Source organism: Passer domesticus, chromosome 3 (genome assembly GCF_036417665.1).
Source record: "Passer domesticus isolate bPasDom1 chromosome 3, bPasDom1.hap1, whole genome shotgun sequence".
NCBI lineage: Eukaryota > Metazoa > Chordata > Aves > Passeriformes > Passeridae > Passer > Passer domesticus.
In genome coordinates, this window is record NC_087476.1 from 24,066,651 (window position 1) to 24,086,162 (window position 19,512).

General features: G+C 40.3%; 1 protein-coding gene and 1 long non-coding RNA gene across 3 annotated transcripts in view; one reads left to right on the plus strand and one right to left on the minus strand.

The window, feature by feature from the left end:
- Nucleotides 1-1,639: 1,639 nt before the first annotated feature.
- ELOVL5 (ELOVL fatty acid elongase 5) overlaps nucleotides 1,640-19,512 on the minus strand; it is a 39,193-nt gene continuing 21,320 nt past the window's right edge. The window contains exons 2-8 of one of the 2 annotated variants that reach the window (XM_064412206.1): nucleotides 18,370-18,438; nucleotides 16,294-16,481; nucleotides 9,436-9,513; nucleotides 8,620-8,791; nucleotides 6,971-7,095; nucleotides 5,003-5,137; nucleotides 1,640-3,534 (exon numbers count right to left, since the gene is read on the minus strand). In XM_064412206.1, the coding sequence (XP_064268276.1) occupies nucleotides 3,403-3,534; nucleotides 5,003-5,137; nucleotides 6,971-7,095; nucleotides 8,620-8,791; nucleotides 9,436-9,513; nucleotides 16,294-16,481; nucleotides 18,370-18,427 (888 nt within the window). In that variant the 5' untranslated portion in view covers nucleotides 18,428-18,438 and the 3' untranslated portion in view covers nucleotides 1,640-3,402. The remainder of the gene's footprint in view (nucleotides 3,535-5,002; nucleotides 5,138-6,970; nucleotides 7,096-8,619; nucleotides 8,792-9,435; nucleotides 9,514-16,293; nucleotides 16,482-18,369; nucleotides 18,439-19,512) is intronic. The other variant, XM_064412207.1, reaches the window with a different exon arrangement.
- On the plus strand, nucleotides 5,132-7,757 carry LOC135296179 (uncharacterized). The gene is made up of 2 exons (XR_010358227.1): nucleotides 5,132-5,243; nucleotides 5,353-7,757. It is a non-coding gene; the product is annotated as an uncharacterized LOC135296179 (long non-coding RNA).

Genomic DNA, 19,512 nt, shown 5'->3' on the forward strand with positions numbered 1-19,512 from the left:
CCACAAAGACTTCCATAATTGTTCTCTGCTTTTCCTCTTCCTGCCAACCTAAGAATCCCAGTTCCTGAGTGATCCCAGTCCCACAGGTGGTTTGCACATCCATGATGCAGCACTCAATGTCAACAGCAGGATCACCCTAAAAAAGCTGCTTTCAGGCATTTGAGCTTACCTATCCCATTCACAGCTGAACAAAAGCTTAACATTTCTTTTCATCACCGAGGCTGTAGAGCCTGAGTGCAGGGAGGGATTTGGTCAGCTCATGAACTGCACAAGATCTTAACCTAATGGTTTGTAGCTTGGTCATTCTCTCTGCAAATAACTGAACTGTGTCATTCTCCTCAGCCACCTTTACATGAAACCTCTCCATCCTCTTGGCAGCAGTTCATCTCTTTTCAACTCTCCTGCCTTCACAACACAAGAAGTCCTTTCTGAGGACTCTCTCACAGTCCCAGGCACCAATCCCAGCTATTAGGAAAATTACTGATCAGGGAATTGAGGCAACTCAAAGGCTGTTACTTGCCCCAGGTCAGATGATACACTGGCAGCTGAGCCAGGTGGGCAGACCCAAGGCTCGTGCTTGGGTCCATCGATTATGGCAAGATGATGTCTGATCTAACCCATCCAGCTCTCAGACACTCAGTTGCTGCTGAGACTGTAGAAGATATCCAGGAGCCAGTTTTTGCCACACGGGTGTAGACACTGCTGATGTTCCCAAGGTCGCATCTCCTGCCAGTTTTGGACAGTCACTGGATTTTGTCACCACATGCCATTAACCGTGAAGGAGAGGTTTGCAGTGCAGCAGCCCCATCTCTGCTGCCTCACACGGGGAGGCCAGCTTGGTGCTGTGGCTTCTGCTTTACAGGTACCTCCTGGAGATCTGGCCTAACAGCCAAAGAACTGCATCTTACTGAGCCTTGCTTAGAAACACACACAGTTCCATAACTCCATAGTTGAACTGGCATGTGAAGGAGAGGAAACTGTCTTAGCAACTACCTCAGGCACTCAGAGAACCCTCCCAGAGGAGACCAACATAGCATGAAATCTCTGAGCCTCTCACACAAAGCGTAAACCCATTTCCCTGGTCTATGTTTTTTGTTTGAAGAGCCTGCAAGGGAAAAGACAGACAGCCATGTAAGTAGCTCTCTTTTACCAAGTCCATCACCAGCCTATCTGGGGTTGTTGCAATGTTAAACACTCAAATCAGAGAGGGTTCTAAAACAATCACCTAGGGGCAAGGGGTGCTAAAAGGAAATTGCAAAAATGCTCCCATTCTGGGGAGAGGTATTATCCCCATTTTATAGACAGGGCAGCTGAGGCAGGAAGCCCCTCTCAGTCACATTAAGCTTTGCTCCTGGCACTCTTCATCTCAAGCTATTGTGGCTGGTCTGCATTCAGTGATTCAGTAATCCCAGCGGGAGTTAAATCCATCACACACACCACTATTTCTACAGCCAGGCAAGGGAACAGTGTTTAGTAACTGCCAAAGGTTTCTGTAAAGAATGTGTTGCCAAATCTCTGGTACACTAAATGTCCCTGAGTAACTGCAGCTGTTCTTCCATCATGGTGGCTGCTCCTTGGCCTGACACAGGATGGGGCAATGCATTAAATCTGTACAAATCCCACAGAATTCAGACAGAGATCATCAAAAGTGTTTTAATGATTAAACCATGTCAAACATTAACAATGAAGTATATTCAGATGAGCCGAGAGTTTATTTCTAGCACATTTAGACAGCCTATTTTGAACATTATAGCTGCTGTACTGAGCTATGTAAAGACTCTGCAAACCAGTACCTAGAAATGAAGACACACGCACAAGCTTTGATAATGTAAACATAACAGACACTGTCTCCTTCAAAACGAGGAATGAAAACCCACAAGGCTAGTAAGAGAACTTATTAATTCCTTAAGAGATGTGCAAAAATTTAAAAAAATATTTAAAAACAATTAAATGTGTTAAACTGGCATTTATATAAATATCAAAAAACCAAATAGTTAAACTTGAGCAATGACCAGCAGAATGTCTTGCACAATTCAATTTTTCAGAACTTAATGGACTCCACCATGGAAGATACCAGAATACCAGCAACAGACACTGGCTCTGCAAATGACTCCTCATATGTGCAAGACAGCATTTTACAAGAAGGAGTAACTTTAACCAGCACTCAAACCAAATCCTTAGATAACGAGCCAAAACATTACCAGTGATATACACAACTCACATTACAGAAACAAACATTTCCAGCACATTTCAGTAACATTTAAAAAACATTAGCTATGACTTAAACTGTTTAAACTTGCTTATTTGGGAAAAAAAATCTTTGTGTTAGGCACATTTTGAAAGTGAATATATGCTACATGAAGAACAGTTCAGATACCAACTTACATACAGACAATTCCATCAGAACAGCATCTTTCTGTCTCCACTTTTAAATATACTTTTAGATATGTCACAGACTTAAAACAGTAGCTCCTAAAATATGGATATGGCTATGGTAATAACACTTGAAACTGCCAGTTTCATATTAAAAACCACTCTTCATTTAGCATTTAAGAATTCTCAGAAATAAGAAAGAAAAAAAGAAAAAAGTAAAAAGAATAGATGGGTCCACCCTGTATATGCTCTAAACTTTAGAGACAATATTAAATCTTACTCGACTGTGTAAGCGCCAATTACTTTTATGTTAGTGATGTACTTCAAATAAAAAAATAAGATCTATTAAAAAGGTAAAATAACTTTTCCATCTGTTTTGTGACTGTTGAGTCAATTAAAGCCAAATATACAAAACTAAATGTGCCATTTCCAATTTCACTGTATCGAGTAAGAGATACGTGGTATCGTGTATCACATACAGAACAGTAAAATGATCAATGGATTCTTCTAAGAGACTTTTTGATAAAAAGTCAATCAACTGAAAAGTTGAAACATACCCTAATTCTTAAACCAGTAATAAGCTTTGGGCCCTGCTTTTTAATTTAAGGCATGTGTGTTTATCTACTGAAACCAGCATCATACAAATTACCTCTACAATCACATGCATGATCTATAGTTAAAAAATGGAGGTTTAGATTACAGTGTTTTCAAATTGTGAATCATAATTCAGCACCTATCATATTGACTAGTAAGGCAACAGCAGTGTCGGATAATATGATAATACTCCCTTCCATAGTCTATAGCAGGGTCAGTGACAGCCCAGAATTATTTTTAAACTTTAACCTACTTTTTTTATGTTCTGTATACAGTTTCTAGGGTGTTTGCACTGGTTAAGTCCTACATAAATCACACTATTCTAGGCAGGAATAGTTACAGTAGCCATTAGAGTATTAGTGCACAACTCTCATTGTGCTTACAATCAGATGATTTTGTTGTTGGGGTTATCAAAATGGTTTTTCAGTTTGGTCTTCAATCCTTCCTTTGTTTCCTTTGTTTCACATTGTTCTCAAGGAAAGAAAAGCTGTTTGTGTACCCGTTCGCAATGGCCGTGGAGCCATTCTGATACTCTTTCCTCCTCGAGGATGCCTTCTTGTTGTAAGTCTAAAATACACGGAAAGACACATGGTTTTGTTTAATTAGATACAAATAACCACTTCTTCACAGTAATTCTAAAAACACAAAAGTAAACTTGCATTCATCATTTTTAAAGACCTTGTGCCGGTGGTAAGAGTCTAACAAGCTCAACCACTTTTTGTGTATGAGACTACACTACGCCTTTCATTCATCACAGTGAGAGGAGTAGTTCACTTGAAAAGAAAAAGGCTTGGCAGTACGATGGCAGTGTTATACTAACAGTAAATTAGAAACAAGGGAAGCAATTTTATGAGCAGACTATGGGATAAGAATATACTCAAAATGACATGTGAGGAAGGAGGTTTGAGGCACTGCAGGTGACAGTACCTTGAAGAAAGCCAGAAGAAGTAGGTAAACAATAGAAGTGAGAGAAGTTCAGAGACAGAAATGTGATGGGAATTTCCATTGGCTAACACAAGAATCAAAAACTGACAGGATCAGGGAAACTAAAAAATTACAGACAGTAAAATATACATAAGTTTTTTTCAAAGGGGCTCAGCTGCCTGACAAAAGCACGTTTCCCCAAATTTCCATGTGAAAAGAATCTAAACAATTAAAAGTTAAAATATGAGCAAAATTGACAAAGAAAATCAAGTAACATCTGGAATATACTATAATGTTTAATTAGCATGTTCATATGCAGCAAGTGATAGAATTCATGGTTCTAAGAAGTACCAGAAGAACAGACAGGGAATCCTGCTGTGTATCCCCACCATGAATCATTCCAGAACCAAAACACCCAAATCTCTCAAATGACATTTGAAACATAACAGAGTTTGCTTGTCTGGGGGCAGCAGCCTGTTGGTTTGATTTTCTGCATTCAGTAGTACCAGATTTTCTGTGGACAGTAGTTGTACATCTTTGTACAGAGCCCAGTTATGAACTGCTCAGAATAACACACACCAAGTCTGGATCTGTTCAAACATGAAATCAGATTTGTAGAAAAACAACCAAACCCACTAATTTTCCATATGAAAATACAAAAAGGTGCCTGTAGAAGTGAACAAAATCCATATTTCTGCATGTTGTAAGTTTAGGAAATTTCCCTGGATTAAAAACCAAGCCTTCCCCTTGTAAAAGCAGAAATGAACAACTCCTTTGGGTGCTTCACAGGTTCACATGCTGCTGGTTTATTTCAGACTGGAAAGCTTTGTCTTAGATAAAGCTCCTCCTCTCCCTTACCTGCAGTTAAAATTGCAATAAGCCATTTTTTTGTATAACTGGCTTACTGAAATTACTAAGCATTCTGAATTATGGGTACAAAGCATCAGAAGATTTGAAAGTAGAGGGTGGATCACAAGCGTAGTACTTCAAGAACATATGCATGTTAGTGAAGGATAGCAAAAGGACATTTCAAGCATATCTTTCTGTCACAGCTTTCCAGTGAGATACAGCCAGCAGAATGCTAGAAAGAGTTGATAAATGTTGCTTTTACCTGAATATAGAAATTTGTGAAGAGGATAATCAAAGAAATCATGTAAGAAATCTGAAAATACAGCCACCCCTGAGGAAATGCACATGGCCAAACAACACCACAGCTGGTCTGGAAGATTGTCAAGACAAACTGAATCTGGGGAGAGAAAACAAAAATAAGAGAAATGGAGCAGATTAATGGAAGGAGGATAAAACCCATGAGTGACCAAAACCTCAACAGTAATTTCCAAAACAACTAAAGAGTATGTAATATTGTGTGTTTGGCAAGTGTTTTCTCCATAAACCTGAGGTAGCAGACATTCAGATTGTGGTATCCTGTTAAGCATGTTTATTTGTATTTTTCCATTTTAGAACATTAGAGGAACTTACGCAGAACTGATACATAAACGTCCCAAGGAAGAAAGACCACCTTCTTCCCAGTGAGACTTCAGTGGGATTTGACTTTACCATCCTAATGGAGTAGATCTGCATCTCACTGCTTCAGCTGCAAAAGACCTGGGGTTACTTGGTCTGCACACAGACCCCTGCAATCCCTTCCCACAGACAGGAACTGTCTAACATATGGCTCCAGTGGAAGAATTTTTGGGGTAAAGGCTGCAGGGAAGCTGGGGAGCCAGGGAGGAGGATAAGGTTCCAATTATCTTTAATTATCTATTTTGGAAAAACAGAGTTTGGGCTTATGTGATGCAGAGGGCCTTAGGCAAAATTCATCCTCACATAAAGGCTACCAGATTAGGGAATGTTTATTTAAAAAGGGAAAGACTGTTTGTTCTGCTCTGCTATTTTGCTGCCCTAACAGCTATGCATGCAGAGCAGGCAAGGAAGTGAAAGCAGCTATGACAATAGCCAGGGTAGCAACTGAAGCCCCCAGACACTGTACTCTGTAGCACTTGAACAACCAGGATAAAGAATAGAGCCTAAATCTGGAAAGAAAAACAGAAACAAAACTCAAACCAAAGCAACCCCCCCATGCCTCCCATGAAAATAATGAGCCCTCAACTACAATACTTAGCCATACTTCAGGAAGAACAGCGCTAAAAAAAAAACATGTTGAGAATCAACACTGTGAATTGCTGGCAGTAAATGTTATTAATCATCACCAGCAAATGTTATTGAAACTATTCACAGCTCTGAGAAGGAGTGGGGTGGGGGGGGAAGAATATAACAAAATAATATAGGTTTCAGTTTCTCCCCCTACAAAATGGGGAAGAGACAACACTCATGCACATTTCCTTGTGGTGTTCTGACATGTTGTACACATTGAAACCTGGTTCTCGTGCAGTATCACTACAGCATGTCCTGTATTACTTTATTTCACTGCTCTTACCACCTCCAGCACACAGTGGTCAGGCTTCATCACTGCACCCACTAGCAACAATGCAAACGGATACAAGGAGTCCAACACAGAATTACAAGAGGAAAAATCTGCCCATTTAAAGTGCAGAAAGTGAGCAGAAATATTGAATAGTTTTTAATAAACCACTTGCAACTGCATGCAAAAGTAGGACAGAAAAGGCATTGTCCTGCAGGACTAGAATGGCCCTTGTTAGCTGTGGATGGCATTGCACCCAGTTTCTGGTCTGTCCCAGCCTGACCAACCAAGCACAGCCAAGAGCAGGCTAGCTCAAGAGGGCTTGTAAGAAAAGCCTCCTCCCTGGCTACTGAGTGCCAGAAATCCCAGCACTGCAACTCCCAAATGCATCTAGCCACCCAACATGGTGTGGGGGAGAAAGATCCCACAGACCCCAGCATTGATTGATGTACATCCCCAGTCCCCATCGGCCTGAGAACAGAGCAAACAGATGTGCAGAAGCTGGATTTCCAAGGTGATGTAGGCACTAGGTGGAAGGTACTAGCTCTCATTCTCTCTTCTTCTATCCCCTGTCAAAACTTCCTGACCTGGTAAAGACAAGAGGAGCTCATCAGAACTACAAGAGCCTGCTGAAGCACTGAAGAGCAAACCACTCACCAGCTGCCCCTGAGTGATGTACTTCTTCCACCACAGATAAGGACGCATTGCTGGAACAGCAGACAATCCGTAGTAGGAGTACATGAGGACATGGATAAAGCTGTTCAGTGTGGCACCAAAGTAAGCTAAAAAAAGGGCAAGGGAAAAAGAAAGTACACTACATTACCAGGAAGGAACATGCTGTTTCATGGAACCTACAAAAATAACAAGTTCAAAATGTTACTATTTAAAATATGATTTCTCTTAGAAGAAAAGCAAGACGGTTCTTTTTTTACCCTGTTTTTTATTCTCCCTACCCAATGGACTAGCTGAGCTGCTTTGCAGCTTTGTGCTTTACACCAGCCTTCTGGTTTTGTTTCCTCAAATTACTCTTTTTTTACAACTATATCATAGTTTCTCAAGGGAAATGAGGAAACTGATAAAAAGGAGGAATGCTCACGTACCAACCAATCAATAGCTTCGCCCATCTACTTTTAGGCTGATTTCACTTCCTTCCAGGCAGGAGCCAATTTTTAAATTTATAACCAAAAAGCTTCAGATACCTTCAGAAACTGCAAGTTAGCTATTTTATTTGCCCTTGTTTACAGCATCTTTAGTCACTAAAGAAACTTCTAGCTTAACACCGAACTGCACTGAGCTGTGATTACATAACAGAACATAAAGCTTGGAAGAAGAAAAACACATGACTAGAAATAGTACAAAAGTGTTTTCAAGACCACATGAGCACAAGATAGATTCTACACAGACACAGTTTTGACTGCTGTATGAACAAGGACTGACTTCCTTGGAGGAGAATGTGTTTCCAGATGCAGACTTTTTATAAGTTCAGTATTACTCACTGTTGTGCTGACAACACAAAACAAATACAAGTTTCTATGCTGCTTGGCTCAGAGACCAGACTCCTGAGGAATGCAGCCTCTTAGTCTGCATTGCCTGTAGCTCACATCCATCAGGTTTGAAAAGGTTTCTCTTGAATGGAGTGTTCAACAAAGCCAGTACCTATGAACTGCACATCCTAACCACAGCTAAGCCATGATAATGCAGTTAGGAAACTAGATGCCAGCTAAATGCAGTAGAAGTAAAGAATTAAAGTCAGATGGCCAAAGGTTAGCAGGATTTAGACGAGAGAAACATGAAAATTTTCCACTTAAGATTAATTTGCTCATGTTCATCAGAGCTCAGGGGACAAGATTTTAATCGAAATTATTTGTTCTGGCCAGTGGTACAATGAGATTAAATTTAAAAAAGTAATATCTCAAGTGAATTTTACAGATACAAGGACTAGAGTCACTTTTAGCTGTTTTACAGCTGAAACAAGCTTCTGGCTTGACTTTCATCAGAGGGTCTGTAACTACAGCAAAAATAGAGAAACCAAGCTGCATGGGTATCTGACCTGGGGTAATGCACCTGATAAATGTCACACTGCCACACAAATTCTTCAATCTACATAGACATTCCTTCCCTAGAGGCTGTGCTGGCAGCTTAATTCCTGCAACCATCTACAATAGTCGCAATTCAGCAAAGAAGCTTAGTATGATACAGAACAAATCCTGCAGCTGAAGGTACCAGAGATGTTTGGTTTGATCACCAAAGACCACCAAAACAAAGCCCCTGTTGCAGAGGTTCCCCCACCATAACCCAGTACTTACAGTGACCACAAGGCACCCAGTTCATAACAAACCACCAGATGTTCAGCATTGTTGCATGGTGGTAGACATGCAGAACAGTGATCTGATGATTATTTTTCCTCAAAATGAAAAAGAAGGTATCCATGAACTCAATGAGTTTAGAGAAATAGTACCACCAGAGGACACGTATGATCTGGAAGGAGGAAACAAGTTTTAGAAGGATTTCACATTGTGGGGGTTTTCAACTCTTATGTTATCTAAGTGATTAAAAATCCAGGTTCTGTCCTGCACCACTAGGCTTGAAGACACTGCTGGGAGCTTCTGTAATACTTCTGCCTCGGGTTCTCCATAGGAGATATCAAGGTATAAATCTACAGCTACAGCAGAAAACAGGAAGACAAAGACGGCTTCATGAGGCTACTGCTGTGCACCTGGGTTCTCCTGGCAGAAATAAGAAAATACTTAATGAGAGCTGGTGCTGCAGTGCTCTCTGTAAAGGAAAGGTCACAAGTGTGACCAGAAGAAATCATCACCACACCTCAGAAAGAGAAGGGTAGCCTCAACACAAACTGGTTGGATACAGTCTGAAGACCAGGTCCTCATTTTTTGACCTGGGGACTCTTGAAAATTTGCATATAATTACTTACAAAAATACCAGCCATGAATATATCACAGATTAACTATTATGTCTGACAGTGCATTGTCTATTGTACTGCAAAAGGAGGAAAAAATATTATAGTTTAACCAAAATGTGCATAATCAATACTGTTCTGCTCTCCACTTACACTCAAGTGGACAATTTGAAACATTTCCATCTCTAAGTCTCAATTACAGTACCTTCATATCAGCCTCTCCTCCACTGTGTGTATCCTGACAGAAGAAATTGTATCCTCCTTCCAATACTCCTGTCACCAGCTGAGCAAATAAAAAAATAAATTGTTATTTGGGGAAGAGGCTGAACTCCATGGCACCTGCAAACCCACAGTGGCTCTGCCCAAACATCTGGTGTCAAGAAAATCCTGAGCACCTGAGGGTAGCATTAGGTGGAATTCAAGTCCCAAGCAATGACTTGAATCATAGCAAAGGGTGAATTAATAAATTCTCCCAATTGGGGTATACCAGAATAAAAACAGGAGAAAACATTTTATTCCCACTTATCCCACAGTGGGAGCATTTTCAGAGTGAAGTCTCCTTCTTTGCTGATGATCTCATTGTTAGAGAAAAGAAATAACCAAAGTTCAGTAAACACATTTTTCCTCTGATTACTTTTGGAAAGAGCTACATCTTTAAGAAATTTTATACTCAAGAGATGTGACTACAGTTTTTTCAACCACATGACAGGGCATATTTTCAGCTTTGCTCTCCTTAACAGCTAACAACACATGCTTCACTGCACTGCCATTCTTCAAGATCTTTTTAAGCAATTCACTCATCAAGCACATTACATCCTTCCCAACGTAAGTGACTTCCTCTGCAGGATATGCCACTGCCTGCCTGACTTCCTGGCATAACAAGTAACACCTCAAACATAACGGAGTTGCTATAAAGAGTAATGACCAGCTATTAGTCATGACAGATGACAGGGTGTCTGCTGTGGAGGGCTGGCTCTAATCTCTAGAGACACAAGATCCATGCTGGATGTTCTCACCCTTTCACAAATGGTAGGAGATGGTAGGACAGGTTGAAGGTTGAATGGGAGAAGGGAACATGTGCAAAGACATGCTTTAATATCTCCTTTAACAGCTCAACAGAAGGGACCATTGAATACTGTTTATAAACATGTTCTTCCTCTTGGTCATACTCCTCTTGGAGAGGAGTAACAACTTGAGGCAACTCCCAAGTGAAAAAAAAAAATTTTTAGGTATCTCATAAAACATCTGAAAGGCAGAAGCAAGTTGTATGCTTTTGGCCTTATCTATCTGCAGGATAAAAAACAGCTTTGCAAAGCCACAGTAGAAATTCCTTACACTAAAAGTAATTTTAAAAGATCACTTGATTAAAGGACTACAATAACTGGTATGACTAAATGCTGCTCAGAACTGTGAACGGGAAGCTAATTTTAAAAGGTTCAATAAAGATTATCACTTAAATGATCTACCTTTCCCCAAAGTTATTTTCTTCACGCCTCATTTTCCTCCTAAATTACCTTTTAAAATACTCAGTCAGCCTAGGTCATTATTTTTGACCTTCTGAGATAGTATTATTGCTGCAATTTAGGGGGAAAAATGTACATCTAGTTATATCATAATATACAGATCTGAAAGCATCTCTTGTATTAGAGATAAATCAATAGCACCCTGCCACAGCAAGGGCAGGGCAGCCGAGCACATCAGCAGCAGACCCAGGCACTTTCCCTACCCAAGCAACAAAGGGAAGGCAGCCATGGAAGGACTCCTCTCCTGGCTGCAGGGCCCTGCAGAGGACACCAGTTTAGCAGTGGTACCTTGCTAAAGGCCCAGCTGTGCCCAGAGCAAGCTTTGCACCCAGCCACTTTCAGCCACCGAGGGAAGACTGCGTGCCTTGCAAGCGCCCGCCAGTCCCCCAGACAGAACACCACGTTGTGCTGTGATCGTGTTAAGAGCTTACAGATGTTTTCTCATAGTTCAAGGAAGTGTTAGGAATAGAAGGATTATCACATTGTTTACATTGTAATTAATCCCAACAACATCCATCATTAATGCTGCACTACATAAACTTCTTCCCAGTAAAAGCTGGCATAGTGAATCCACAGCACTGCAAGCAGTACAGGTTCACCATCTAAAGTGTAATGCAACCAAAGGTGTCTCCATGGGTCCCACCGCTCTGAAGGACAATGGCATCAGTGTGGCCATGAGCAGTGGCTTCACCTCAACCTGAGTACTCCCTTGTTTACAAAAGAACATATTATTGTATGCTAGGAACTGTAATACTCTCACAGCCACAAATGACATAAGAAAAGCAACATTTGTAGGAAATGTCAGCATCTTTTATCATATAAATAGCTAGTATAGTCAGAAAAATAATTTTATTCCCCCACTTTCCAGAATGAACTAATTGGTTAGAAGATGCTACAGCTGCCCACAAACTGCTGTTGCTGCCCACAAACTTTACTCAGTGCAACATACAACATATAAATCATCTTCCCCATTTAGCCAGCTGCTCCTTTGCCTGGCATCCTTATTTCTTGCACCCACAATGCTTCCATCCCATGCTGGAAGGCTTCAGAAAACAAAACCAAGAGATCGCTCTGAAACATGACCACAAATGGCTCCATTATGCACGGGTGTGCAGTCGCAGGAAGCTGCTTCCCTGCCACCATAACAGTGGTAAGGAGGGGTCAGAAATTTCCAGCAGTGCATTTAAGTCCTTGCTCACACTTGCTGTGGTCTGCTCCCTGGATGGCCAGCGTTTCCAACACCTCCTGACACCACTGTACAGCAGGTCTGAAACTTGCCCAGACACAGAGCAGAGGCTCCTCTGCCAACACAGCCTTGAGACAACCTTTCATTCCATGCCCGCTCTCTCCAGAAGTCCTTGGTCTTCAGGCTGGCAGGAGTCCAGGCCTGCTGATGGCACTGCTGATGGACAACCACAGGCAATCTTCTCTTGAGAAATTAACATGTCCAGAAAAGGCCAATTATAGCCATTTGCACTTGAACAAACCACTTCACATGGTTTCTAAGCAGCACAAAAAGACAGTTCATAAGCCAATTAAAATGGTACTCAAATTCAATGTTAAGCCCCTCAGCTCAGGGGAAAACCTGCAGTTCAAGATTCCATTTGTGCTGAAACACATACTTTCTTCCCCTGCAATGAAGTCTTCTTTTTTCCTATTTCTTTCATTTTGTAATTCTGTTGCTGAATTCTTTGAAATGCTGTGGCCCATGCTTTTTTATCACCTTTGCTACCAAAATAGGCCAGGACACTAATACCAGTCTGACTGGGTGGAGGAGAGGTGTTACTGTGGAGGACTTTGTTTTTTTCTCATGATAAAACTAAAGTCTGAGACTCACTGGAGAGGGGCAGATAAGGGACCTAGCACTGCATCACAATGTCAGGGCGTGATGGGTTTACAAGGCTCAAAACAGAGCTAGATTAGAATGAGGAGAAACAGAAGTTAACTCTGATCAAAGCAAGCACATGCCTGCACAGATAGAGAACTTTATCTTTACATGAATGCAGTTACCCCAGGGCAGAGATAAGAGCTTCAGGAGGGTGGAGAAAGAAAGGGGAGAGGAAAGAGCAGCCCAGCTGCCACCCATGGCTCGTGTGACACAGCACCTCTGCACAGAGTCCCCTGCTTCCTACACTCTTCCTACAGCACATGCAACACCTCACTCATCAGGAAAACCTAAAACTTTTCTCAGGCAGATTCAGTAGGGAATTTTGCAGATGAAGAAAAAGGACAGTAAAGAGATCACTTAAGAAAGTGAGCTTTCATCATTGACCAGTTTTCTCTAATGTAAGCCCAGGTGATCCAGATCACTTGGCCAGTTTTGCTAACAAACTCCCCCAAAATAACAGGTCTGTGTGCAGTGTAATTGGGTACCTGGCACTCTCCCCTCTCAGCTAAGTTACCCAGCTGAGACTGAAGCAGAGGCAGGGGCCCTTGCACAGCCAGGGGTTGCAAGACACCTTGTGATCCCACACAGAGCAGCAGCACAGGGGAAGCAGCGCTGCCTCTGCTGTTCCAGCTGCTCCTGCAGCTCCTCAGACAGGCGTGCCAGCCAGCAGGTGATCAGCCCATGTCCCACACCCCCACTGCCAGGCCCTGCTAGCACCTTCTCCACACGCAGGAAGCCATTCCTTGATGCCCCTGCCTGAGACTTAAGAGTGTTATTCCTCCTTAAAGTCCAAGCATTGTAGATTTTTACAGAATACAGCATTGTTTGTCCCTAAAGAACATCCTGTCCTGCTGGAGTATGTGACAAATTAGCCTGGAAAAACCTCTCCAGCTCCCCTGGATGTGCCTTGTCTGTTATATTGTCTGGGACAAGAGCAATCCACTTCTCTGCAATTACCAAAACCCAGCCAAGTCATTAAATATTCTAATAAAAAGGTATAGCAAGCACAGACAGAAACTCTTAGGAATTCCACATAACAGCTCTAAAATTTCTAGTGATTTTAGACCAAAGTACACAACACCTAGAGTTACACGAATCCTATGATGCCAAATTCCCCCATGTTATTGCTTACAATCACTCAGACATAAAGGTCAGAAAACCAAGCAGGTCATCCTTTTCATCCCAGCTGGGAGGACACCTCACTTTAACATCTTGTTTTGGTCACATAATATGCAAACTGAGCTGTGATGCTATGACTCACGACCTGAATCACCATAGGTGTAACTCAGGAAAAACTTCAAAGTAGGGTTTCGGGTGTATTCTACACAAGCTATTAAAGCAACTTCTTTTCAGACACGCTACTAAAGAAGTTCATAAATGGTGACATTTTATGATTTCCCTCACAGTAGGACTGAAAAATTTCAATCCAACTGAAACTCAAAATGGAGTTTTGAGAGCTCCTCACAACAAGGAGGAGAACAGGGAGTTACTCTAGTTTTCTGAATGCTGTTCCTCTTCTTTCTGTCTTAAAAGCAAGTAAGTGTACTATAAAGTACTGATATATGGCTAATCCTTCAAAGGAAAATTTCCACGACTGATGAGATATGAGCAAGGGTATCACATGCTGTGCAGATACTTCAGATAGAGAACATACCTAGAGGTGCAAGAACCCAATTTTTCCCTATGCCCTTTAGTTCTCTCCCTGCAAACATCAAGCAGTGTGGTGTTAAGTCAGCATGGCTCTCTGCTTTGCATCATTTTTATGGGATCAGCCCCTTGTTGCAGAGCACCACTTGCCCTCACATCCAGCTTATAAGTGCTGCCAACCACATTTTACTGCCACTATAATGTGTTTAATAATTTTCATAATGCTCTAGCTTCATGTATGTCCATTTACAAGGAGAAGGTATATTTACAATACTAACAAACAGTTCCATATGGATAATACTAGATTAAGAGCAACACTCATTTTCATATTAAGTGTTTTATTATACAGGAAGGAGGGGTCTTAATATTCACTGTATTTTAGTTGTGTCATTGCTCCACAATATAAAAGCTATTTATCTGGTTACAAGTATGAGGACTTCTTCAGCATATAATGAACAGTCTTCCCTTAGTAACCAGTTTATTGTTAGCAAGAAAAAGACATTTACAGGATCAACAGTTCAGGTATTTTCTCACGTTCAAATTTACCAGCAGGTTTTGTAATACAGCAGAATGTTACAGTAATTTAGAAGCTATGAGTATTATTCCAAGTATTCACACTTGGTACAACTGAAGAAAAGTCTGCACTTCACTTTACTGGAGGTTAAAACAACAGATCACTATAATAACTGTAAATAATACATGCATCAAATGATGCAGATGGATATTGAAGTCAACATCAACGCTACATTTAGACAAATTAAACTAATCAACACACATTTTTCTGGATTATAACACCCTGACAAGGAATTTAGAAATGTAAGCACATCAAGAACACAAGTAGTTCCAAGTACCTACTGAATCCAACTGCTCCTCCAAGTACCTACTGAATCCTGAATCCTACTGCTCCCAACTGAACAATTAAGTATCAAATTTCTTAATAAACCAACCCAATAAATTTTGAGTAGACAATTCACTACACAAGAGAAACAACATTGAATTTAAATCCCTTCATCTCTAAACACTCCCCTTGTAAAACACTATAGAATTAACTACAAACTTAAAGGAGAAGCACAACTTATATACTCTCCTAAGCTCATAAAAAAAAAAAAGAGATTAGTAGTTTTAGTCCTAGGTTGTATTTGAATAGACCGTAGTGAAAGAATTGAAAAGAGGCTGTTGAAAATGAAATACCTCCTTACAGAAAGAAGAAACACTTTGGTTAAGAGTGTGCCAGAATATTCTGTACATTAAAGCAAAAGAGTAATTTTCTGACCACATTATTATTTACACTACCATAGTTCCTCATTTTCACTTGAACAAAAGCAGACAGTTCTGAGTAAAAGCAGCTAAAGAGCTCTCTGGGAAGTGGAAAACTTTACACTGCCTAAATCTTTGGGTTTTTACAAAAGAAAATAAGTCCACAGAAAGTTCAATTCAGTCTGAAATCTATTTTTATGTTTAGATTTTTAAGCTCAAAGAAACAGATGAATCACAATGGCACTTTTCAGCAACATTTTTTTTCCCAGCAAGACTAAGAGGATGCAAAAGAACCTATTGCAAGCTTACAGAAATAGATGCGAGGAGTGTGTGCATGATTAAACACAAATAAATAAAACATTTTGCCCTGCAGATAAAGCCACAGTTTTGCTACAAAGTACTTTGTACAGTCCACCAGCACAATCACATTGAGCAAGGAGACATTACTGAAGAAGCAGCCAAGTTCATGCTGAAGGATCAGGACCTCACTAGCTCTCACTGAGCAAAGTGCATTTGTAACATTGCTAACCAAGGTCTGCAAAGATATTTAAGGCAAGGTTTGTCTCACACCATCCTTAGAGGTAACATTACAATTAGGGTTTTCCTCCCAGACAAGTGACATTGAAAATGGTTGCACCTCTTCTGCAGATGCTTCCTGCATTCAGAGGCACTGCTCTACTTTCAACATGAGCCAATGTAATTAAAACAGACTCTGCAAAATAAGCCTGAGCAATCCTTTTTCTCTTACCTCATAAAACATATACAGAGAAAGCAGTGTAAGTCCAAGGTTGTAGACCACTAGAATACCCCGGCATGAGAAGGGCTGCTTGTTCCGCATGTACTTTGGTCCTAGCCATACAATCAGTAAGTACAAGGCTGAGAAGATAAAGGTAGGTGTATAGTTCTCCAGAAGAAGCCATCCTTTTACTCTGGGGTCTGAAACAAACAAACAAAAACAGACAAACACTCAGATTTTGTAAGGAGAGAATTCAACACAACTAAAAATAATTGTACCCAAAATTATTCCAGTGCTGGAATACCAAAGAAAGACAAAGGAAATGCAGCAAAGCCCTTTTGCTAACGGCCACGTTGCTAATTACAAACAACAATTTTATTTACATATTTAAGAAAGCAGAAATAATTATTTTCCTAAGGCAAAAATATTCTTAAGTTATTACTACTATTATTTTTAAATACTCATTACCATTCAGAACTGTCACCCACTTGAATACCACAGATAATTATAAAGAAAAGCTTCTACAAATCTCTCCCCTAGATTTTCTCAAACCAACCCTTCCTGATGGTACATATCTTATTTCCTAGAGTCAGCAAACCTAGGAGTGAACCAGATACCTCTGTAGTTATAGGTGGATGATCCTAATAATTATTTTCCACTCAATCCTAACACAATTAGACTTCGTACGTGCTATTAGAAAGAATTAAATTTTGGAGTCCTTGTATGAGCAATGGTACACAGAGCAGTCAGTCCTGCCTGAGTTACCAGTCTGGTTGGCAATGCATCAGCTTCTCAGGAAAAGCACATAAACCACCCTCCATCAGAGAATTTTAGGGGACTACTTGGAACATTAGTGCGATCCTTTTGAACCACATCTGTGTTGTCCATACCCAGCAACAGCACAGTACCTCACTCCTCTCACTAAAGTCATCCCAAAGTACTGAAACTAAGTTAACCAAACAATAAATGAATAATTCAAGTAATGCTGTCATTCACAGTCTCGACTTAGTTTTAAAGGAGTCATACATGGATCCTGAATGTATGAAAGGAGGCCTTAAAACTGTAGGTTGGAAAGTGGGTAGGCAAGGCAGGGAATTGTTTCGATTTGCCACCTTTATGGTTCATGATTTTTCTCATACAGCAAACAGAGACCATATGCCAGCACATGCAATATGTTATATCAGAACATCCAGGCTAATTTAAACAGGCTTAGTATGAAGAGAGAGGCAACAAGGGCACCAAGATACTAAAAAAAGCAAACAGAAAACACACTTAGAAGAATCAGAGGCTTGTTCCATCTCCTGCAGACTTTCTCCTGAGAAGAAGGGGCACCATCACTGGATCTTGAGTGGGACAGAGAAAAGGCATTACTGCAGCAGTCAGAAGAAGAAAGCACATGCCACTGAGCAGCACTGCTCTGCACACTCTGTGCAGGATGCAGCCATTCAATCCCCCTGGTCAGGACCAGGTGGAACTGGACCATCCTACTCAAGCCTGCAGCATGAGGCCACTGCTCGTCCTGGTTCCACAGTCTCTGGCTATCTCACACTGACCAGGACTGCAGTTCTTTACCTGCAGGGTTTTTCCCTGGGCAAAACCTACCAAAACTATTGCTGCTTCAAAAAAGAATGGTTTCAAAGAAGCAGTGTTTCTCAAAAAATATATATATTTTTAGTGAAAAATTCCAGAGAAGATCTAGTTATGAAGACAAGAGTATTTTTTTAAATTTCATTAAATGTAAATTAAATAGCTTTTTTAGAATAAAAGCTATTACTAAATTAAAAAAAGAAAGCAGCAAAGATCTGAGTGAGGTATGTCACCCTCTAAGACAAACAACACGATCTTAACTGATAGTAAGAAGAATGACCTCTTCAGGTCAAAATATTAGGAGCATTGAATAGACTCTTATTTATTACACTGTTCAGACATTTTGATGCTTTGCAGATCCTAAAGAAAGTAGTCACCTGTCAATATCAAGTTAGAGGAAAAATGTTTCTTATGTTCTAAGAAGATCCGTTTATTTATGTATTTATTATATTATATGATTTTTATTAATGCGTTTTTTAATTAACTTTTGAGACATCTTACCTCTGGGTCCAAGCCAAACATCAAAGTAACTATTGATTGTTTTATCCATAAGTTCCATTATACAAGCTACTGAAATGGAAAGAAAAGGAGAAAGTTAGTTTTTCTGCTCAGGAAAATAGTTTACTGTTCAGCATCTAAACACATTATGTTAGGGTTAACAAAGAATATACTAGTATGCAAAAATTCCAGCAAACATAAAGGACTTTCTCAGCACATATTAAGTACATAAAGCTTATTCTAGTCTCAGAGAGTCATTGGTGTATGAGCTACATTTCCCACTGAAGCACTTAATCATAGTTATAGGTGCACAGAAGCTTAAAATAATGAGTTCAGATTAACCTGAAGTTCTTTCTAGTTCTGTATTTTGTACATGGAAACAAAAGCTGGCATCTTGAAAGATCCCTCAGTGAGGAGGAGGACTGAACTTTGAGAAAGCCAGCAACACTGAAATTTTCAGATACAGACTATGAAGCTATTTTAACAAAGAGTCTCAAATAACTAGCAAGGCTAGCTAGGGAAGAGGAGGGAAGGAGGAAAAAAGTAAACACTGTCTCTGCTATCACCTGCAGATAGGTGACTGATTACAGCTCTGATTAACAGCCCATAAAACCAAGAGATCAACAGTCACCCAGGGACAGTGAGGGCTGCAGAGTCCAGGGAGAAAACAGCATCTCGTAGCATGAGCATCTCCAGTTCCACAAACTGCTTACTGGTAAGACATTACCAAATAAAATTCATCCAAAATCAGTAGAGTAATTCAAATGTCATCTGTCAGGTCCTCACACGGCCACTGTTTATTTGTTTATTGGTAGCACCTGATAACACAGAGGCACTCACGTTGTGGTACCCCACTAGGGTTAAAGCAGGAAAGAAGCAGCAACTGTCCACAAGCAGGGACAAGTGTGCACAAAGCTGTTCTCAAGAGAAGAGGAAGTAATTTTCTTCTTGATTAAGAAAAAACAAATTAAAAAAACCCACCAAAACCCAAAAAACCAAACCAAAACAAAAAAAAATCCAACTCTTCTAATTTCCTCTTTTCTATCCAGAACTTTACTGTATGTTCACTAATAAAATTTTACCCACTTCTAATACAATGGTTTTCACATTGTTTCTCCTTTCCTAAAGTACTAATATTAAGAACAA